The 23,615-nt window shown below is 40.7% G+C and overlaps 2 protein-coding genes across 11 annotated transcripts in view; one reads left to right on the forward strand and one right to left on the reverse strand.

Annotated features, from left to right (window-relative positions):
• Nucleotides 1–595: 595 nt before the first annotated feature.
• PDCD6 (programmed cell death 6) lies at nt 596–11,127 on the forward strand. Of its 5 annotated transcripts, none has more exons than XM_052787575.1 (7): nt 731–863; nt 3,590–3,651; nt 4,082–4,169; nt 6,916–6,960; nt 8,121–8,279; nt 8,953–9,062; nt 10,583–11,127. In XM_052787575.1, exons 2-7 carry the CDS (start codon nt 3,625–3,627, stop codon nt 10,679–10,681), a joined length of 528 nt encoding a protein of 175 aa, XP_052643535.1. In that variant the 5' UTR covers nt 731–863; nt 3,590–3,624; the 3' UTR covers nt 10,682–11,127. The 5 variants fall into 5 exon arrangements, with proteins under 5 accessions (XP_052643539.1, XP_052643534.1, XP_052643535.1 ...); XM_052787576.1 differs by having other exon boundaries at nt 8,121–8,273; XM_052787577.1 differs by lacking the exon at nt 731–863 and adding an exon at nt 5,664–5,679 and having other exon boundaries at nt 3,598–3,651.
• Nucleotides 11,128–15,690: 4,563 nt separating this feature from the next.
• LOC128141839 (uncharacterized) overlaps nt 15,691–23,615 on the reverse strand; it is a 36,288-nt gene continuing 28,363 nt past the window's right edge. For all 6 annotated transcript variants that reach the window (XM_052787085.1, XM_052787084.1, XM_052787086.1 and 3 more), the window contains 7 exons: nt 23,453–23,474; nt 22,813–22,837; nt 21,863–21,901; nt 20,355–20,456; nt 19,055–19,160; nt 17,645–18,616; nt 15,691–16,860 (listed from right to left, as the gene is read on the reverse strand). In XM_052787085.1, the coding sequence (XP_052643045.1) occupies nt 16,805–16,860; nt 17,645–18,616; nt 19,055–19,160; nt 20,355–20,456; nt 21,863–21,901; nt 22,813–22,837; nt 23,453–23,474 (1,322 nt within the window). In that variant the 3' untranslated portion in view covers nt 15,691–16,804. The remainder of the gene's footprint in view (nt 16,861–17,644; nt 18,617–19,054; nt 19,161–20,354; nt 20,457–21,862; nt 21,902–22,812; nt 22,838–23,452; nt 23,475–23,615) is intronic.

Here is a 23,615-nt window from a genome sequence, read left to right on the forward strand (position 1 = left end):
TTAGCAAGGGCTGGCGGCACTCCAGGTCCCGTGGGATGTGACACTGTTCCTAGAAACTACAGGCAGGGGAGTTAGGCTGATTTTTGGAGGGTTGCGTTCAGCCCTCGGTTAAGAATTCATGTAAGAATTATCGAGGCGATACTAATTTGGGTTGTGCTTCAATCTTAATCCTGTACCTGCAATTCTTGTCCTGCGTGCGTTTGATCTTCCGTTTCTCTAAGGGGACTTGGTTGAATGGGGCTTCGTTTCTCCCCCGTACCCCCTTCTTCCTCTGCAGCAGGAACCCTGTGGGCCTCACGGATGTCAAACTTCTGCTCCTTCCCCTCCACGACAAACCCCCTTCCCCTCGGAGGGGACCCCTTAGTCTCTCCCCGCCTGCCCGGGAGCGGTCACGGGGAAGGCTCCTGCCCTTGCGGAGACCCTCAGGGCGGATGAGGGCTTATACGGGGCAGCGCCGGGGCCGGTGCCCGCGGAACTCCCCTCGGGAGCCCCGGCGGGAACAACGGCGCCGGATAACGCGGGGGGGGGGGGGGGGCGGAACCCACTCGCCTCGCCCCGCCCCGCGGGGAGGCGCGGCCTGCCTCAGCCCCGCCCCGCCGCCGTCGCCACGGCAACGGGCGGGCGGCGCAGCGCCTCGCCTCTCGGGATTCCCCGGGGCGGGGCCCCGTGCGCCTGCCCGCCTCGGCGACGTCAGCGGCCGCGCTGCGTCAGGCGGCCCGTGCCGGAAGCGCGGGGAGGAAGGCGCGAGCTGCCCGGCTGGCTCCGCGGAGGGGGGCCATGGCGGCGGGGTATCACTACAGGCCCAACGGCGGCGGCGGCGCCGCGCTGCCCGACCCCGCCTTCCTGTGGAACGTCTTCCAGAGGTGAGGCCGCCCGCGACCCTCCGCCCGCCCCCGGCGGTCCTCGCGGGGCCGATCCGCGTCGCTAACGGCTAACGGGGAGGCTCCCCCCCCACCCCCCACCCCAACCGCCGCCGGGCCGGGCCGGGCTGAGGCGAAAGCCGCCACCCTCGTCGTTCCCGGGACGCGCTGCCGAGTCCTTCTGGCCGGGCCGGGCCGGGCCCTCCCGGGGCTGCCGCTGACTGAGGGATCGGGGCTTGGGAGGTGCCCGGAAAAGTCCCGCTGCTACGGGAAACCCGTCACCGGCCCCGGGCACCCGGCGCGGGTTTTGGGGGCCGTGGGGGGCCTGGCAGGGCGGGTAAACATGGCGGCTGCATCCCTGCGGGAGGAATCTGAGGGGGAGCTTTGAGGAAGGCTTGAGGAGGAGTAAGTGTGGCTGTAGTTTAGAGCTAAGGGAAGGGGGGGGGGGGGATGGAAGCGAGAAGGTAACCTTGAAAACGCCGAAGTCATTTGCGACCTGAGAATCCGGAAAGGATCGTAAAGTCCGGAGGACCGATGTAGCAGTACAGGAAGGCTTGTAAAAAGGAATCTGCTAAGTGCTTGATGGAAGACTTAAAAACGACCAACAGATATTCCCCTGGATACATCTGGAGCAGGAACCCGCAAGGCAGTTAGCAGGCCCGTGTTAAAAAACACGCTGTCGAGACCATAGTAGTAAAGAAGCTAAAGGCGTTTGTCACATTTGTGTCATGTCGAGGAAACTGGGGAGGTTCCTACGTTGGATCCATTTTTATGGGAGATGTGTCAGAGGATCTATCTTGACTCAAGTGACAGCAAGAAGAGGTTAAGGAGTAGACAAACAGTAGTAAGTTGCTAAAACTGTCTAGTATTTACTTAGTGACTCAGGAATGTGGCAGCTTACCTACCCAGCTTTCCGTAAAACCCACTTCATCCAAGAAGTGGGAGGAGGCATGCATGATGCCATTTCTTTTTTTAAAGGGTCCAGAAAAAAAACAGATCAACAGTCTGACTTCTGCAGCAGGCAAACCAGTAGAAACCGTTTTAAATGATGTAGCCGGTCAGGAGAGTTGCACTTACTGCAGGTATTCCTCTCTGGCAGACTACTGTGTAAGCCTTGGGAGTGTGTTTGATAAGGATTGGGTATGGATATGATGGCTAGAACAGGTGCAATTGATATAATCTTTATAGTTTCCAAAGAGACACTCAGCATACAGAAGTATCAAAAAGGCCTTTAAAGAAATGCAGAATACCCAGAATGAAAGGGAAGGTCCTTTGGTGGATCAGTAACTGATGAAAGAGTGTGTGGTCATCTGCCACACGGACAGGCAGAGCTGTTCTGGGATCTTTATTCAGTATGTTCAGGAGCAGCTGGGGGAGGATAAGGGGAATGACCAGATGAAGTTTGCTGGTGACACTAACTGATTCCTGTAGTAAGTGAGGCCTATGAAGACTTGCAGGAGCACTTTTGAGTCCTGAATGACTGGGTCATATCACCCTGTGATGGCCAGATGATGATCGCTGTATGATGCTCAGATGAAATCCAGAGCGCATACCTGATGTCCGTGGGGAAGACCCACTTTACCTTTGCATCATTTTGTATATAAAATGAATGTGCTCTGAGCTGGCTGATGATGCTCGGGAGCAAGATAAGTAGGTCATAACACATCTTTATGAAAATATCAGCTTAGCACTTAGTAGCAGCTCACAGAACATAAAAAATGTTCGGAATACCTAGAAAGGAAATAGAGAATAAAAAGGGGGAGTATCTCTTTGTTATTATAATCTATGCAACTTATGCTTACAATTTGAATGTTTTATGCGGTTTATATAATTTTTTGAGATGGGGAAGTAATCTAGTAGAATGAACTGAAAAGGTCTAGAAATTGACAACAAGGACTAAAGGAAAAAAAATCAGCTTCTGTGGAGGGAACAGCTGAGCAGGACTCTGCTTTCGAATGGTAGTAACTGAGGGGAAGTAAAAACTGTCAGTCTCAAGGGGAAGGTCCTTGTCTAAAATGGAGGGAAGTCCCCACCACTTTCAGATATCCTTCTAAAGAAGGACAATCCTGCTTTATTTGGGCAGAAATTACTTAGTTTTTATTAATTTCAGGATAGAACTTCATTCTCTAAGACAGCAGGCTGTGAAGGCTTAATGGAAGCTGGCACCTGCCTGCGCTTTTCCACTTTTTGAACCCCTTTGAAAGGGGTCAAAGCCCTGCAGTCCATTCTTTCAATACTTCGCACTTGTTACATTAGTGGCTTTCTCTCCATTGCCAACATCTTACTGAGACAAACAGGGTGCCAAACTTGGGGCTCCAATTTGGGAGCCAAACGGCTTACAATTGTGACATTACGCATTTTGTGGATTTAACCAACATGGCGTGCTCTGCAGTTCTTTTTAAAATAAATAAATAGAAAAAAAATGCTTGTGTGGAGTATGCCCGAACTGTGTTATTGTCAGTGTGTGTTTGTGTGTGTCTCTTCACTTCTAAGTAAGTCTTGCAGATACTTTCATAGCTTTAATCGTGTTCCAGAATGTTTCATCAGTCTGAATGAAGTGTTTAATTTGCAGTAACTGTGAATGGTTTACCAAGTAAAATGCAATTAGTAACTTTTCAGGAAAAGATTAATCTTATCTGGTGAGTAAGAACCAGAATGTTGAAGTCTTCTGTAACTGGAACCTGTTAATATCAGCCATTTAAAGCTTACCACCTTTTTTTTTCCCCCAGGGTTGATAAAGATAGGAGTGGAATAATATCTGATAATGAACTTCAGCAGGCATTATCCAATGGTAAGTCTGTAAATGAGCAGTGAGGTAGTTCATTGTAAACTTAATGTTAAATTTCATGTGAGACTGGTTACTTGATGCTGTAATTCTTTGATTGAGGGGGGGAATGTTACTACCACTGATTAATACTATTTAATCTACAGCAAAAGGCTGAAGGGGAGGAAAAAAAATGGACAGTCTTCCTGATCCCCCCCCCCCCCCCCCCCAAGCCCATTGTTCCTGGTTTTTCCCTTGAAGGGAATTTTTCTGGGTTTGGTGCATGTTAGTAATGCATTATAAACCGAGTACCTATTGTAAACATTACTGATTTGTATTCTGGGGAATGAAGGCATGCACATCCCTTTATTTTTTCCTAGCTCTGCTTCCTAGAAAACATAAACGGTGATTTATATATTCCTCGCTCATCACTACTGAACCTTTGTTTTTTAACTAGGATCAGTGTATAACCTGGACAAAGATCAGCTGTTTACAGCCAGCCTTTTTACTGCACATAAAATCTTTTCGTACAGGAATTGAAGATGGTAATTTTAATTTTTTTTTTTTTTTCCCCAAATGAGGCATGTTTTGGTTTTTTTCCTAACAAAGTAGAAAGATGCACTCTAGATCTAGTATTAAAACTTTCTAGTAGTCTGTTAGTTCCCTGTTATAATGGTTAAAGAGTAACTAAGGTATGGTCAAAATGGAAGCAAAATAAAAAATGAAAAATTTTTCCAGTAGCCTATTTTTACTTTGCTCTGGTGACTTAGGATGGGTAGGGTTGTACTTTGTGGGTTTTTTTCCACTTAGAAATCTGAAAAAGTGCATATTGAAGCTGTTTGTGCACCTTTGAGTCCTTATCAAGTTCCCCTTCTCCCAAGGTTTAATTCCTTCATCCTTCCTGTTATTTGTGACTGAGAAGGACTTAAACTGATGTTGTGAGCTGCAGTGCACACAGACTGAAAGGCTCCTTTTTGTCAGGAATCACCTGACTTGAAATAAATTTGGATGGCTCTGTTTAGTAAAAGTGTGGTCTTGTACCTAAACTGGATTTACTAGAATATTTATTTGTTTAATAATAATAACTGATAAATTAAAAGCAATGTATTGTAGCTGCTGAACCTGATCCATGACTAAAATACTATTTTGAATAAAAAATTCAGCAAAAGCTAAGTTAAATTGATTAGGTCACTGTTTTCATTGAAGATTACAGTGCTGTTTATAACTGTGCAAACCTGGCTTTACCTGCTGTTTTAAACTTCATATATTTTAAATATCTCCTCATCTGATTGAATTTAAGGGTAATAGGCAGTGATGACTATCTGAACTCTTTTCTTTCCTTATTTACAGTGTAGATTAGCAGTTCAGTGCTTTGCAGTTATGAAGAATCCCCGCCCAACTGAATTCACTGTTAGACAAAATATTTACAGAACTGTAAGCTTCCTTCATTCCGAGAGATTCTAGATCTTGTACACCAAAGTCACTAACAATTCACTATATTCTTTTCAAAATACATCCTCTAGTGGATGGTTGTGTGTAGCTCTCCTGCAGTCTAACATGGGCTAAAGGAATGTTATGTGTTTATTTCTAAAACATTAAATAACCTGCATAGAGCTCATTAAAATTTGAAGTTCAGTGTGGTTTTGACATTCAGCTTTTCAACGTCAAGTGTATGCAAATAACAGTATACTTACCTGAGAGGGACTGATCATCACTTCATATAGTTGTTTGCACAATAAAATCCTGTGGTTCCTGCTTGTTTTTTTTCTGTGCCACCATGTGAAGTTACTAGTAGAGTCAGGGTAGGAGGAGGGAACAGTCTTTCTCTGTTTATTGGAACAGGCTGAAATCAGTACAGTTCTTCAGCACTGGAGTTGCTCTGATTTCACTGTGTGGCGTCTATATGAGTCTCTTGAAAATTTCAACATGAAATAAGTTAACTTTCAAACTGTATTTTCCCTTTTTCCTCTATTCTGTTCTCTATGAGTTAAATGCTGGCACCCTATTAATAATTCCATTATTTTTTTTATTTTTGTCAGGAGACACAACTCTAAGGTACTGATGTTCCCTGTCTAAAATACTGCTTAAGCATTTTCAGAGCCATTTTTACTCTTGTCTTTCTCTGCTTACATTTCTCTTTATGTGCAAGTAGTCATATGGCCTGCCTGCAGTATAGGGTTTTTTCCCCGTTGCTGCATCTGTAGACTTAAAATGATAGTTTCCCTTCTATGGGAGAAGTTCAGCGCTGGTATAAGCACTACTTACACCACTGCAGCTTGATCCAGCAAAGCAGCTATGCCTTCACAAAGCCTGCTTAATACCAATGCAGCCTTTCTATCAGGTATTTGTGGTCAGCTAATTGCATCGTTGCAAATGCCTCTACAGTACCTTTAGTCTTACTGGTCCCTTCATGGTCCCTGCACTCAACCTCAGTGAATTTAATACATGCTTCTTGGTCCTCCTGGTACCTTCACAGGCTCTAGAGAACTGATGGGGAAATTCTACATGAGGCACAGTATTTCTTTTAATTTAAAGCTTAATGCTTCCTAGCGCTCTGGAATGCTCCCAACCAAGTGAAAACTATTCCAAAGTGACTAGCCTCTAAATATTCAGAGAAGTACAAAGCTCCTCTTCGGATGATTACTGCTCAGGCCCTTTCAAGCAGCAATATTTCTTGGTCTGAAAATACTAATTTAAACTTAACACTTCATTGATTTAGCAGTGGAGGTGAGGTTTAGACTAAACTCAACCCTAAATTGCACTGTGTGGTTATGACCTGTTAGGAACCTTTCCTTTTCACTTGTCAGAAACTAAATGCCCTGGAGTAATCCACCCATAAAACACGAAATAAGCAGATGGGGTTTTACTGAGGAATAGATACGGGACCTTGATTGAGTTATAACTTGAAACTCTTCTGCTCCCATCAGTAGAAAAAGTGGGACTTCAGTTTTGACCTTGCCTTCTATCCAATACCTCCTGACTAGCTGGGATGAAAAAAATCCTTCTTAGTTCTTCCAAGGTTTTGGAGTTTTGCCTTTTTGGGTTTTTTTGGTGCAGCCTGAGAAGTGTTGGTTTCTGTGTAGTATCTGTGAAACATTGGTCTGAAGTCATCTCTTAATGGTCAAGAACATAATTACTTCAAAGCAGCCTTATTTTATAATATGTTAGCTCCATGTCATCTAGCTCTGAATTCACTGTTTTAAGTAAGTTCTTATCTGATTTTTTTGGTTGGTTGCATTTTTGTAAAATGTAACTTAGTATTGAGGAACTAAGTAATTCTTTCTGTTTCAGGCACCTGGACTCCATTTAATCCAGCAACAGTCAGGTCAATTCTTGGTGAGTGTAGTTGTGTGATGTGAAAGAGTCAAGATGCTGTTTTGTGAATCTCTTCAGACAATTGAGAATGCTATCAATTGCTGCACTGTTTTAGAAAAATAAACGTACAAATATTACAATACATATACAATATATATTTCTACTGTAATAATGAATGCCTGTTTAAAGGTCTTTTGAACTAATTTGGCTGTAGCGTTAACAAGCTGGTCTTTCATTGTTAGGTGCTATGTTTCAATATGTCTTTACTTTTTTTTTTTTTTCCTCCTCCAGACAGCCCAGCAGTAGTAAGTTAAACTCAAATATTTTCCCTTTTGAATAATACAGGAATGCCTTTTGTGTGCACGCACGTGCACTTGTCAAAGTAGCCTGAGAAAATGTTACTGTACAATTGAATAGATAGTAAATGTAATTTACATGTGGGGAAATTGTCAGCTTAAATATTCTAAAAAGATATTACATAGCTTGTCTTCCTAACTAGTTTTTCCTGTCTTCCATTTTAATCCTGTGTTCTGCTCCAAAAAGACCAAACAGAAGCTTTACAATGTCTGAATTCTTTAGTCCTAAAATAATTGTCAGTAATTGGGAAGATGATGGTGGTAGAACAGGAGGATAAAAATTCAAGCACAAAAAATCTTTTCTATTATACAGTTATAAATCCAAGGACTAAATTTTGTGCTTTGCTTTCAATAAGTATTCAGCAGCAGTCTGAGTTCCATCGCTGTGCAACATGCTGTTTGTGTAATGACAGTATCAGTAAGTCAAATGCAGATGAATGTCCCAGCACTTCTGGCAGTCAATAGATGTTGTAGACTTTTCACGAGTCCTTAGAGTAGAACACCCCCCCCCCCCCCCCCTTTTTGACACTGGATCATCAATCAAGCCCTAAATGCTTTCAAACTGGAAATGAAAACCCAGGAAAAACAAACATTCTGTGATTCATTCTGGTCCTCTTATCTTGCTTTATCTTATCCTCCTTCAGTGGACAGCTGCTTGCTTATTTTGGCAGTACTTTCCAAAATACCACTTGCATTTTTGCAATTTCTTTTCTGTCTTCAGTACTTTCCACATAGCACTATCGCTTCCTTCTTAAAATACTAGCAGATCTTACTGAAGAATAGTATGATTAAGGTTTTATATGTGTTTATTATTTTTTATTTCAGGCATGTTTGACAGAGAAAACAAAGGTGGTGTGAACTTCAATGAATTCACAGGAGTCTGGAAGTACATCTCAGACTGGCAGAATGTCTTTCGAACATATGACAGAGACAATTCTGGAATGATTGACAAAAATGAACTAAAGCAAGCACTAACAGGTTTTGGTAATTCATTTGTAATTACAGTTTTTATGACTGGGTTATGTCATCAGATGAGCTTCTTATCATTAGGGCTGTACTGCTTTGACAAATGTGACTAAAAATGAGGCAAGCGAAATGCCATTATCCTTTTAGGTATAAGGTACCTTTAAAGATATCCATGCCACAAGCACTTTTTAAGCTATTTCCTTTAATGGAAACAATGAAACTGGATGTGTCAGTAGGTGTGTGGAATGTTTTCTGCCTCCCCTGTTAGCTGCTCTGAGAGCATTACCCATACTTCAGGTAAATGTCTGAACTTACAAAGGTACTTGATACAGCTTGCCGCTTTTAAAAACAAAGTCAGCTGTCACTGTACATTCTGATGGCAAAAGGAACTTTGATTTAATTGACTTCACTTACAAAAACTTGAGTTGCAGCCCTAAACTGTTCCCTCAACCAACTAGTCACTTTAATCAGTAATTATGTTTACTGTGATTCTGTCTATAATTATTATTAAGCAAGGTTTTTTTACTGCATGCATTTTAGTTTAACACAGAGATCTCTGGCAAAAAAACCCTGTCTCTCATAACTGCTTACTGTTTTCTGGTTTTGTTAAACATGCCTGCTGAACAGCCTAGTTCTTTTTATAGAAGGACTGCAGTAATTGAAACCTGTTAAAGCATTTCTCTTTTCCAAGGTTACCGACTGTCTGATCAATTCTACGATATCCTTATTCGGAAATTTGACAGACAAGGAAGAGGACAAGTTGCTTTTGATGACTTTATTCAGTGCTGTGTTGTTTTACAGGTAAGAAAGGAGATGTACTTTAAAGTCAATTGAAAAAAAGACCTCACCTTTTCTTAAACTTTTATAGTTCTCAATTTAACAATACTACTGGATCTAGAACTCGCTTTTATAAGCAATTTAAAAATTTATAAACCATTTGAATAAAGTATATGAGAGGTGCTAGAAACACCTTCACTTATTGGTTTTCACTTGTTATCCATTGGCATCACAAGTAAATTTGATACGATTTTTTTGACATGTTTGACTTCTATGGGGCAAAAAAATGTAAAATAGTCTGTGTTTTAAAAGGAAAACATTTAACGCTATTTCAATTAGTTTAATATGCACACTTCCTCTGGATCCCGAGCATGTTAAAACTGGAGCGTGTCTTGTCCCCTGGTGCCCCTAATTCTTGTAATCTGAATTGTGAGTTTTTGTTTATCTCTGTTTAAGGCTCTGACTAAAAAGAATTTGACCTAACAGCTGAATTATTCAGTCTTTCGTCACTGCTGTTCCTGCAGGGGCAATGGTAGTAAAAGACATTTCAAACAAACAAAAAACAAAAAAAGCCCCTTTCAGTAACAGAAATGCATGTGTGAATATATATAGAGAGAGAACACTGTAGTTTTACAAGTGTATTCTTTTGTTTAGAAATCAATCACTGGATGATTCCTCACCTCGTTGCTTAAGGTTTCTCTAAGTGTATCTGACTTTTCTGAAATGTATGTAAGGCTTTGGGGAAAAGTTGGGAACTGTAGCAGTCGACAAGCTGAGTTTTAGCAGGACAGGAAAAAGGTTACTCTTCTTACCCTGGCCAGCATTGCAAGCAGTATCTTAAGATATCTTCTGATAGGCAACATGAAGAGAAAGCAGTGCCCCGTAAAAGTAGTATCTCTGTTATTTGCATACAGGTGTTTTGTTCTGCTCCTTTAAGCTTTATGTCTATAACCACAAGTCTGCTGAAGCATCAGTTGCCTTTATATTCATTTGTAATATTAGCCAATTATACCGAGTTATAAACTTAAACTCTGGTAAAGAGGCTTTGAAATGGGAGTATCATTCAGCTAAGGTTAGTGAAACCATGCTGGCAGTTACCTTGGTCCACTGTCTGTACTGCCTGGCATCTCCGGGGCTATGCAGATACTAATGATACAAAAAGCGTATTTGGCTAGAAGATGAGAAGTGGATAAGGTACTCGTTGGATTCTGTCTCCAGGTGACTCTCAAATGCCTCACGAGAATTGTGCGTTGTTTTTCCCTGCCTTTGAAGCCAGTTATAAAAAGCTGTCTGGCCTGTAAAGAAGTGCCTAGATAGCCTTAGGTATTGTATCGTAAGGCAGTTTTAGAATCGGATCTGCTACACAGCTCAGGCATGAGACATGACAAAGAGCTACCTCTATATGCACGAGATTGTAAAGTGTCTACAGAGGGGATGAACAAAAAGTGTTCGCAAAGCTATAGAAACCTATGTGGCAAGGGGAACACCTGGCAGTCCGAACTTCCCTGGTATACAAAAAACGTATGTTTTTTCCCCCTTTTCAGAGGTTGACTGATGTGTTCCGACGATACGATACTGATCAAGATGGCTGGATTCAGGTGTCCTATGAGCAATACCTTTCCATGGTCTTCAGCATTGTATGACACAGATAACTGGGAATTGCACACTGGCATTACACAGACTGGAGTTGCCAAATCATCCTGTACTGAATAAGATTATTGGTGTATTATAATGGATATAACTTCACATTCTTAGATTTTGTATGTTGGTCATCACCTTCAGAATCTGCACTTGAGTTGGTTTTTATTTTGTATTACTGTACGATACGACCATCTCTGCTTACTGTAGTACAGAAAGCACAGAATCTAGAGTTAACTGGTGCAATGTCAAACTTAACCTTCTTCCACATATCCTGCATGGGGAAAAATGACTCTTTAGAAATGCCAAATTAAAATAATGCTTGTTAGTTTGTAAGAGAGTTGAAAGTCAGAAGTTGCACAACATGTTTTGCATGTGCCTTACTTTTATAAGAGTTTAATGTATTAATTTTTAATACAGAATTTAAAATTAAGTAAAAATATCAGATCAACTTTTATAGTCTACTTCACTTTTGTACAGCTTTTTTAAGGGGGTGGTGGGTTTATTTCTGTATTCTAGTTTTCTGTGGTTCGGGGTCCCTCCCACTTAACAGTGATGGCCTTTTTTCCTTGCCTTATCTTTTTATTTTCTAGCTGCCTTTCAGGGTATCCTTGGGCCATCTACAAATACAACTTCTTTACACCTGTGTCCAATACTGCATCTTCCTCAATGAGCTCCCTACAAAAATAAACTGCATCTAACTACTCTGGAGATGCAGTTCCCTCTGCTTAGTGGGCTCATTTTACACCAACAGTCTTCCTTTTTGTGCTGAAGCTCTTATTTGAATTGACAGTCAAAACATTCTCATAACCTTACCCTCCATCTCACCACTTACAGTTGGTGAGGGACACAGTGGAAAAACTGAAGCAAAAGAAGTAATGACAGATTCCTGTCACACACCATCTCCTGCAGTAACTCTGAGGAAGCAACTTGGAGGAAGCAAAGAGAAGTTAACAAGCTCTCTTAGACTGCTCTAAGAAAATCTTAGACCAGCACTATCCAAAGCACTTAAAAACACTGAAGTAGCAGTATTACTTACCTGTAGCTGCTACTCTTCAGGATATGTTTACAGGCAAGAGCTTTTAGCTTTTATCCAAAGGCTTTCTTAAACTGCGGCAATACTGATTTATTCCTAAGTCCTCTCCCAGCCCCAGCTCATTGTATGCAGGCAGTCCACACGTGCCCTTTTGTTTCAAATTTCATAATTACATACAGCCACAGGCAGGTAAGCTGTCATTGACGGGAGTGCCTATATATAAACTGATGCTGTCAGTGATATCAAGCATATTCCAAGAGGTTATGCAAAGAGGGTTTGGGTCCACACACAGAAAGACACCCTACCTAAAAAAAAAAAAATAAAAAATTGATGTTGTAGTGTTATTCCCAAATGTCTCAGCCACAGTGTCTGGTGTCAGGGTGAAGACAGCCAAGTGGCAGTTACCAAACATCTGTCATGCAGAGAAGTTGCTACTGGTTGTCAAGTGATAATCACACAGACCCTTGGTGACAGTTCAGCAGCGTTTTCTAAACACTCCTCTGGTGTGAAGTGTCTGGGGAGAGACCAATGGTCTCCATAGCAAAAGTGCACAGAAGCAAGGAGCTCTCCCAAAGCACATCATCACCCAAAGGGCAAGGGATTGCTTCTGGGTGAGGTGGGGGAGCAGGAATAATGACCGATGTCAGAGATCACCTCATCCAACAGCCTTGGATGAACTGTGAAAGTTCCTTACATTTAAGAAGACAAGGGAGAAAGACTTCCAACTGCTCGAACCTTACCTCCCCAGAAGGCTGAGACGATCGCTATGTATGTTCTCTTCCGAAACAAAACAGTAAAAGAAGAGCCCCAAAGTTTTGGACTCAAGAGAGCTTCTCCATTAAATGGCCCCATTAAATGGCAGGAATGACTCTTGTCTCAGTGGGAAACAGATGCTTCTGAAGGTGTGAAAGCAGGTACACCACAGACCAAGAAACTGGCTGGGAAGCAGACTGTTTATCCCACAAAGCATGTTCTAGTCTGGATTTTTATCAATGGCTTTTTAAGGAAATGTGAAATTGGTTCAAAGGGCTCTGGTGCAGCCTCAAAACTCTTGCCTCAGTGGCAAAGCTTGTGGTGTAGCTGTATTAGTGCTGATGGATGGCAAGCATTTAAAGTGATGCTGCTCTGCAGGCTATCGCTGCCTACCTTGTGAAGGCTGTTTCTTGAAGAAGGACCAGAGTCTACAGAAACAGGAACAGGCAGAGGACTCATTCTGCTCCAGTTCTATACAACATGGGAGCAAGATAAGGCAAAGGGGTTTCTTGGGAGTAAGGAGTAGCCAGAAGTTGATTCAAGGAAATTGGCCAATGCAGGAAAACAGAAGCAACAGGAGGTCTCGGCTTACGCTAGCCTGGTGAACAAGTAACTGGCAGGATGACAGAACTTCCAAGGCACGTTTTACTTTTTCCAAGAGGTCTTCCCACCTGGAGCCTTTGTAGACACTGCTGGTCAGGTGCCATAAAGTTCAGAAGCCTGGATTTATGCTTTCCTCTTCTTACCATCATTTGAATCCCCCTTTAAAAGTGGCGGGGTTGAACTGAGTGAGAACAAGTAAGACAATCCAAAGTCACCATCTCTCAGGAGTCATGTTTGTAGGATGAGCTGCTGGCTAGAGAGAAAGAAATGAAACAGGCTGATGGATCCTCGGGGTGGATCCTGTAAAAGAAAACAGTCCCAAGCTGCAAGTATCTGGCCCTGCGGAGAAAGGAAAGGTGTCACAGAAGCCCTTCAAATGAGGCAATGATGCTTAGTACTCACAATTCTGCACAGCCCTGGAAAAAAGGAAATTCATCACTCCTGTCACAGGAGTAAACAATCCCTTTGCAGAGTTGCATCCTGAAGATGCTTCTGTCCGTTTCTTTTTGCCCTTCATTTGAATACCTGGAAATTAGTGGGTATCTTGGGGGTACTGGTGGATGAAAAGCTGGACAGGAGCCAGCAATGTGCGCTCGCAGCCCATAAAGCCAACCATACCCTGGGCTGCATCAAAAGAAGCGTGGCCAGCAGGTCGAGGGAGGGGATTCTGTCCCTCTACTCCGCAATCGTGAGACCCCACCTGCAGTACTGCGTCCAGCTCTGGAGTCCTCAGCACAGCAAAGACATGGACCTGTTGGAGTGGGTCCAGAGGAGGGCCACAAAAATGATCAGAGGGCTGGAGCACCTCTCCTATGAAGACAGGCTGAGAGAGTTGGGGTTGTTCAGCCTGGAGAAGAGAAGGCTCAAGGGAGACCTTATTGCAGCCTTTCAATACTTGAAGGGCTCCTATAGGAAAGATGGGGACAAACTTTTGGGTCTGTTGTGATAGGGCAATTGGTAATTGTTTTAAACTAAAAGAAGGTAGATTTAGACTAGATACAAGGAAGAAATTTTTTATGATGAGGGTGGTGAAACACTGGAACAGGTTGCCCAGAGAGGTGGTAGATGCCCCATCCCTGGAAACATTCAAGGTCAGGTTGGACGGGGCTTTGAGCAACCTGATCTAGTTGAAGATGTCCCTGCTCATTGCAGGGGGGTTGGACTGGATGACCTTTAAAGGTCCCTTCCAACCCAAACCGTTCTATGATTCTGTGAAATTGAACTCCATGAAGGAATGTGTTCCTGCAGTAACGAAGATGCTACTTGTTTGACACAAGGCAGCTATACCTGTTGGCAGGTGGCATGGAACACAAGAGAAAAGTCTCTGAAACCAGTTGCAGAGGTCACAGCTATAGACCAAAAGTCAGTCAAACCTGGGAGTGCCAAGTGGCAGACCCCAGGCCAGTATCAGTACAGAAATTGCACAGTGAAGCTCTTAATTTCCAAAGCTAGGAAGATCTTTGGAAAGAAGAAAGATAAAAAGAGAATTAAGGAGAAAGCAGTGATACAGCTGAAACTGGCTCAGCCAAGTGACTGAAAGAAAACTGAGAACACCACACTGCTGATAGGAATTGCACCCAAGAGATAAGGCAGGCTTGGAGTCCATATTACAAGATACCACCAGCTTAAAAAAAATTCCCTACATGATAGTACTTGTGTATAAGAACCAACAGACAATCATCTCAAAAATTTCACTGATTTTGGTAGGAACTGAAAATTGAAACAGAGCAGTGAAGGGCATTTACAAGACTCCAAATGCTATCTACAGCTCAGGAAACCTTTAGTAAATAAATGCTGAAAAGCATTTCCTCTCTTAACTTGGTCACTACTCCAACTCCGTTTCAAAATGCAAGAACCATTTCCCCAATGCAGGACCCTGCACAACAAGAAGCAGGGACAGGAACTGTTCCCCAGAACGAAAAATAAAAAGGGAAAGTGTAAGCAGAAAGAGCATCTAATTTGGGCAGAGATCATCCAGCTGCTGTATGCCACTGGGATATACAGTAATGGCAGTAAAATCCCAAAGGGAGCGAGAAATGGGAAGAAAGAGCTCTCTACAACAACCTCAGCTGAAAAGGTCTTAACTTGAATTGACAGAGTTGTAGCAGTAACATTTGCTAGCAACATTTTTTTCTACAGTTTCAGAATTTTAGTTGCACTACACTTTCTGTGGAAAAAAACCTATGGTAGTAACATTTGTGTAAATAATTTCTGATAATTTTTAAATGTAGATAATAACTGATCAGTCCCACGGAGTTTTAAATCAAAACTCTGGCAGACACCTGTGGTAGACAATAGTATTTTTCCCCTTTAAGCAAGAAGGTCTACTATGTAATTCAATGGATAAAAGTGTATGGCACAACTACCAAGCGTATGCCATTAGAAACTACTTAAACCCTTCAATAAGTATGAGAAGGAAGAAAGGAAGTAGTGAACAGGAATGAAGAAGGAAAGTGCATCTTTTCTGATGCATAAGCAAAACAATTACAAAAGGAGGATTTTAGGGAATCGAGTTTGTATGCTCTGTAATAAATTGCTTTGATGCCTTTTTGTTAAAATTTACATGACAAGATCCAAAAAGTTATTTTAGTGAACGCAAAAAGATACTATGACAGCTCATACTAACCCTGGTTTAGCACAAGTATTTAATGCACAGAGACAGAGAAATATTTCAGGTATGATAGTCCACAACACAGCAGTGAAAAGGAAAACGGACACTGGGGAGTAAACTGTCTCACTTCTTTTCTTTAGCTCCATGTAAGCTTGATTTGATTAGATAAAGTAGACATCTAAAGCCAGGCATTCATGAGCATGTGGCTCCGAAGTCTGGGGAAAAGAAAATGTAAGTAGGGACCACTGACAAACATCATGAACTGGTAAGTGCTTCTCAGTTAGCATGCCATTTTGATTTTTCCCTATTATTTTACCTGACTGCCTTATAGGTTCTGCTCTTTCTTAGTACGCTTTTGCCAGTAGAAAGAATCAAGAATTTTTATTTTAGTATGGACTAATCCATCAAATGAGTTTTTTAGTTGATTTGTAACCATTTCATTCCGAACAACGTGATAAAAAAATCTGTATATATTTCACGACTGGTTTTACTCTGCAAAAATGAAAGCAAGTAATATGCTCCATTACATACCAATCCCCTAGAATAGATTACATTTTCCTCATATAGCATCATGTTAAGACAGAGAATACCTTTGCTGTGACATTCTCCTTTCTTCGTCTAAACAGAAATGTAGTGTATCAATTTCTAAAAATATGCTAATTATAAAGCCTCAAATTAACTGAACTGGCCTTACATTTGTGTGAAGAAAAGTAAACCTGTATTTTCATGCAACGGACCTGTATTTTCAGTGAATATTCTAAGTAGATAACATAAAACTAAACGTTTCTTTTTTTCTGAGTTGGGAAGGGTGCTAAAAGGGTTATTAGCTTTTTGCTGACAGAATAACATTAACATATTTTCAAAAAATAACAAAAGATTTTTTCTGTAATATACTAAGATATAACAAATACATTAAAAAAGCCTAAACAAAATAGTATGTTCACCTCCGTTATGTGCAAGTTTGTGTTCCAGCTATATTTCACATGTTAAGAAATTAAACGCTACCTCCCTTTCCCCTTCCAAAACCAGTCAAACACAGAATTAAATGCAGTCTCTTTCCTGAAAGCCGAGAGATGGAGATTCTCCAATCTGTTCATCTGTTTCCAGTTCAGCTGCTGTTGCTCCTTAATCTTTTCCTCTAGTTTCTACTAGCACATTGACTAATGTCTGAATATTTAGTTCTAGAAAGGGGAGATAAAAACATTTAAAGTTACTTCTATTTCACGTTATTTCACATAATACAGCAGAGAGAATGTTAAAGTTTTACTATTAACTAGCTACCTAGTTAATTAACTAATTCTAGTACCATAAGAATAGTTTGCATTTGTCCAAACTCACGCCTAATAACAGCTATAGAGTAGCATATGCCCACCTCCCTTTAAATCCCTCGTATAATCTATTTCCAAAGAAGAATCTTTTATTTTGAATAGTGTATCACTATTTTTAACATTAAGGAATATTTCTACAATAATTGGAAAAAATAATTTGTCATATAACAAACCAGCTCTTTAATAACATTTCTCTTTTGTTATCCCAAAGTGTTTGATCCCTTTGGAGTACTTTCATCTATTATAATGCCATCCAAGTTTGGTTCTGCATGCATTCCAATATTTTTTTTCTTTATGCCAATACATTCCCTCCCCATAGTTGCCACCCCAACAGTACAAACTCTGATCATGATTTAAGATCCTAGTTAGCAAGATGACCTAGGACAAACCTTTCAACTCAGGAAATTTTTGTGCTATCAGAATTTCCTCCCACTCACAGCTCTATTTAGTTGTCAAGAGGCAAAATCTCCTCAGAGAGGCAATTAACGCCATTCCTCAACTGATACGGATGTTGAGCAAAATGAACTCAACTCTGCTGAACAGGGCATACTATCTCTGCAACGCACAATCTCCTGCTTATGTTAAAGCAACTATGTTGATGTAACTCATTTTACATGAGAACTAATCACAATCTTACTTTGAAGTGCTGGATAATATGGAGCCAACTGTTTGAGCATCCTGGTCATTGTAGGTACGTCCTTTCCCCGTAGTCTATTCAAAATGTTAGGAGTAAGACCAACAGCATCTTCATCAAACATCTTATCTGAGCTTCTGAATTGCTGGTAATCTCTGTACGAACCACTGCCTGAAAATGAGTACTGATGTGAACTCCAATCACTCTTGTAGCCTGACTTCTGATGCCTGAATCCCTGACACCTAGATTCCTGGTTCCAGCTAGATTCCTGGTTCCAGCTAGATTCCTGGTTCCAGCTAGAGCTCTGATGGTTCCAGCTAGAGCTCTCATGATTCCAGCTAGAGCTCTCATGATTCCAGCTAGAGCTCTGATTCCAGCTAGAGTCCTCGTTCCACCTGGAGCCACCTCTTCCTGAAACAGCAGAATTTGCAGAAGATATACAAGTATTCACAGACTCATCATTCTTGTAAGAGGAATAGCTTTGCAAAAGATAGTTTGTGGAATATCTTCCAGATGAAGCATATGAGGCAGAAGAATTGGGATAAGATAATCTTTGATCACTTACACTTCTTGCTTTTGTACACGCTTGTTGATTCCTCCAGTTTGTACTTTCCCCGCCACACAAGATTCTATTATCAGGGAGCTTACTTCCTCGCACATCGTTGGACATACATTCTGCTGAGTACTCACTCACTGGACTTGTCTCATAGGAAGAGGCCCCACCAGCTGAATTACTGCCAGAAGCAGATCGGCTGAACTGTCTCAGCCATTCGCTGATACCACTGGCAGGACTTCCAGTCTGAAGAGCAAAAGAGTCCCTGAGCGCAGACATCATTGCAAAGTCATTAGATCTTAGTCCATAGGAAGATGATCCATCATCTGTTTGGTAACTGTATGAGTTCGCAGGAGCAAAAGAAGCAGCTGCAGAACACTCTTCATACTGAGACAAAAAACCTTGATTCCAGTTAGAATTTCCTGAATAAATAAATAAATAAAAAATTGGCACTAGAAGTTGGCAAAATACTAAAATATCAGCTGAAAACACAACTACTTTGAGGTTTTATGAAGTGTTCTTCTCCTGTTCTTTTCCCATTTCCTGCCTTTACGTCTTACCTGAGTCCAGCATCTTTTCACCCCAAAATCCTCATGTTAAATAGGTTAGGAAAGGTTACTGCTTGGATTTCCAATAACCGTTACTGCTGTAATACTATTCAGTGAGACAGAAGTGTTCTTAGAGAGTCAAGGTTGAAGTCATTAAGGCTTCAGAAAATATTATCCTGAACTGACTCGGAGGGGCAAAGACACACAGTACTCTAGCAAAGAAGCACTATGGCTGGCCATAAAAGTAAATTTTCACAATCTGTGCAGTATTAAGAGTAGACTTAAACTAGTAGAACAAAACATCTAAATTACCTTTGGATTTTCCATATGGCTTATACTGTTTTGGGATGCTTTTCTTTCCTGGAAATTCATCCTGAGATATTGACATCAGGGGCCTCAGACTGTTAGTATAATTAACCTAGATAAAGCAAAAGGTCAGAATGTCTGTTTTTAAACTCAAGTCTTCAGCATTCTAAAAAAAAAATAGCAAGTTCCCCATAGAAAGCAGAATAGCAGAAAGCAGAATTAGCAGAATACAATTTTAGGTGACAGCAAACTCTATATGAAGGATGTGTTGTTTTGTTGTTCACAATTACCATATTAAACCGCAATTTTCAAAAGTATTATTTGGAAGAGGTATGTGTCTGGAGAACAGAATGAGGTGTCTGGGGAAGACAATGTCACCTGTTTCAAATTACTTTACTTTCTTGCCCCATATCCCTCAACATCACCTGCCTGAAATATAAAACTGGTACATATGCAAATCCTGTCTCTAGCTGGGGAATGCAGAATGGAAGGCTCAGCTACCGCCTGAGATTAAGCTACGGCAAGAATTTTTGACTAGCTCATGAGAACTGCGTTATATTCAAATGCATGACATTTCTGAAAGTGTAGCATTCAAAAAGGTGGTGGTGGCATTTGCACAAAGACAGGTACCATAGCTCAGCTCACATGGAATATATTATTAATGCCTAAGAAACCAGTCTGAAATACCTTTCAGAAAAACACATGCTGAATTTTGTGAACCAGTAGCTGCCAGAGGCGATGAGTCATTTTTGTACACATTCTGGTCCTTCTTCAGACCCTTTTTTCTACACGTATTCAATTTTTATGCAAAGAAGCTATGGAGGTTTGTAAGGGCCAACAGAAAGACAGGAACATCTTGCGTTCCTTAGTTAACAGATTAAAGCTCTCAATTGGGAGCAGAGCTACAAGTCACCAGAAAGAAAGACTTATCTACATGCCCGCAAAAAAAAGCAGCAACACATCTGGGTAGCAGTTAAAGCCTGATTAACCTTAGAAGAAAAGCTATCAAGCAAGGGACCAACTGCAAAGGAAGGATGACAACCAGACATCATGAAGCAAAATAGTGCCCCAAATGGGAAGAAAGCATGCAAAAGAAAACCAAAACAGATGGAAAACTAACAGAAATGTGCCAGGCAATTAATGTATTTGGTACTTAGAAATTGTAAAAAAAATTAAAGTATATTTAACTGGGGGGTTTTGACCTATGCCTGAACTATTACAGTTTGGCAGGGTGTTAACACAATGAGTTCAACCACTCCTTTCATCCCAGTGGGAAAACAACTCTGGTCAAGGTTAAGCTACTTACTGCTGCTTTCTTTTCACAAAAGGCCTTCAAAGCTTCTGTGAGTTCCTGCGTAATATGAACAACAAGTGTTGCTTCTGAGTCTGAGGTGATGTGAAAAGTCTCCTGTTGAAAAACATGGTTAGAACTGGTCATTAGGATGCCGAAGGTCATATACACAAACAGATCAGAGTTATACTTTGATTTTGGTATAACCAAGTTTATATGATTAGTTGATATAGAATACATACATAATATACATGTACACACACACACATATGAAAAAATAAAATTGTGAACATAATTATGGCCTGATAAAAGGTAAAACATAAACCTGGATGTCTGTCCCACTCCCAATCTGTGAATCATGAACATTTTGTTGCAGATGGAGAAGGGCACAAGTCCTAAATTTATGTTGTCTGTGTAGAAAATTGAATAAGAAGTAAGCTTCAGCACCATCAAATGCCTTTGATTCCCCTGTTTTATTAACAAAAAGATGAAAGTTTCCATTATAATTTTCCTATGTGTAATTTTGGCAATAAGAGATACCAAAAGATACCGATACAATTCTATAAAGCGCAGAACAATTATGGCTACCTGTCTTTTTAATGTCCAAAGAGACTGATTAGCAAGTAGATCAATTTATAAGTGATTACAGTAAGTTGAAAGAATATAGACAGTCTGCTGTAAGGAATAGCTGTGATTCCTGCAGATAAAAATCAATTAACTGTCTACCAAGCATTTTTGGTAGTTTATGGATTATCGCCAGACTTGCTTTTTCTCTACCTCTTCCTAAAGTCACAAGTAACCACAGTTTAAAAGAAAAAAAAGAAGAAAAACTGAAAGAGAAAAAACATCTCTTCAGTTGGTAACAAAGTATACATCTCAAAACTTCTACTTATGATTTCAGTGTATAAACACAATTCAGACTCAAATGAAATTTTGTAATTGCCTTAGCTACAGAACATGACTTTCATGGAGTAAAATGGTGAATATAAATGGTCAGATATTTTCACAACATAAGCCCAAAAGACAAACCGAGGCTTACTATGCCACTCCTAACAGCAACTGAACTGATAAAACTTCCTCACTCCAACGCCAGCAGCTGTGCTTCAGGATCACCCAGTTTCACTTGGCTGTCTGGTTCTGCAGCAGCAGCACTAGCCACAGCATCGCAGGCAGTGACAATCCCATCTCCTTCTCATCAACAATCCCATCAGATATGGGCAGCCAACAGCACTTCAGCAACATCAGTGCTGCTAACGCTGCTTGTCAGGGTGGCTCCTCAGCAAAGGAAGAATGATCCAGAGAACAGGTAGAGAGCTCGCATTTAATCCAGCAAGTTGTTCTGAGCTGACATTATGCTACAGCTGCACTAGCTTTTCAAAGAGCAGAGTCCATTAAAATAGAACTCAGAAATTAAAGTTGTGGTCAAATGAGTTTGATCAGTAATCAGAGGCTCCTTCACAATATTCATTGCATCCCACTCGTGAAGCTGCACAACTCTTATCACAATTATTTTACATACATACCAAGAACTCTAGAGCTTTCTGTTTCCGAACAGGATCATTCTGTGGGATTGTAGAATGGGGAAGAGAAATTAAAAGACTGAATACTACAGTATTTGTTGCATCATCTTGTACAAAACAAGACCTTTTAATCTTTTATCCAACAACAAAAGTCAACACAAAGAAAAGAGAGTAATTTTAGGTCACAGCCATAAACATATAACATTAAAGCCTCAATAGCAATTAGGCAGCAGCTACTACAAATACAACTGCATTACTTCCAATACCAGGAAGAACACATTTCACATCTAAGCTACATACCTACAAGAGCTATCTTTCCCAGGCTTTCCTCACTCAGGTCCAACCTCATGTTTAAAAAAAGTCAAGCGCCCAGCTGCATCTAGCATAGTACCTGACCACCCTGAGGCCTAAAAGAGCAAGACATCACCACAGAATACATCAGATTGCAAAACAACCTCTGCTACTAAGACAAAAATGAGGCAGTTCTCAGTGTTTGTGCCCTGTGCTATTCAGGACCGATACTTGAGAGATAATTTTGAGTTTCACCTTTGAGTTAGAAAAAAGGATTGTAAATCTTTAGCTATATCTCAAGATTTAAACCAAACCTTCAGTATAGAATACCTCTGATCTGAAGAGGGGCAAAACAGAGTGGTAGAGACTGCAGCACAGGTTGGGAGACCTGGCCTGCAGACACTGGGTCTGAGACTCTCAGTGACTTTGAATAGGAATTACGAGAGTTAAGGTGGATGAGCAGCCTGATGTACTGTATCCATTTCCCCTCTGCTGTGATGAACACAAAACTCTGGTCATTATGTGAATTATTTTGCTTCTGCAATAATATTAATAAAATAGCAAATAAAGCCAAAAAGTAAAAGTTTTTCAGAAAAATGAAAAGCAAGCATAAGGAAACTGCTACAACATAAGACACTTGCAGAATTACTACCTCTACATACCTCATGCTTACAGTAATCTTCCCGCCTTGAAAAGAAAGAAATGACAATATTAAGATGCATTCTAAAGATTACTAAAAAGTTAGGTTTACTCATAGTATCTAGAATCAAAATATTTCAATTTCCAAATTTGTATCACTTACCAATACAGAACATCTTTTTCTATGGCATATTTAAAATACTATTATTTCTTAAAGGTCCTTATTCTGACTGACTCTCAAAGAGATCAGTAGTACTAATGAACTTCTTTACAGATCAGCTAAAGGAGATGACTAAAGTAATGGTGGTTTTTTTCTTCCTATATGAACTGAGGTGCCTTTTATACAATTACTCAGGCAATGGCACCCTAAATAAAGTGGTAACAGCTTGAAATTTGAATTGCAGTATCTTTTTGTACGAGTACATCACACTGCTACTGAACTGCCTAACCAGGGCAATATTTCAAAAGCCATAGCTACTATTTCCTCATGGACAGGAAGGAACAATTTACACAAGAGGAATAAGTACAGTGGAAAGACAATATAAAATATTTTCCCCATACGTGATGATGTTTGTTACAGAAAAATAGATCTATTTAATAAGTAAAGAGATCTCAAAAAAAAAAAAATCTCTTTTGATTCCCCTGTGGGGGTAGTATTCTCACCTTGCTTTCTTCTTTGATGGGGCTAGAAAATTAAGAAGAATTATTAGCAACATCATAGGGTTTCTACCATACTACTGCAATAGAAGCATTATACAAACAGAACAGTTACTGGCCCTGAGGTGGCTGCAGTTTCTTTAAAGGGCAGGATTCAGCAGCTTAAACC

Source organism: Harpia harpyja, chromosome 5 (genome assembly GCF_026419915.1).
Source record: "Harpia harpyja isolate bHarHar1 chromosome 5, bHarHar1 primary haplotype, whole genome shotgun sequence".
Lineage (NCBI taxonomy): Eukaryota > Metazoa > Chordata > Aves > Accipitriformes > Accipitridae > Harpia > Harpia harpyja.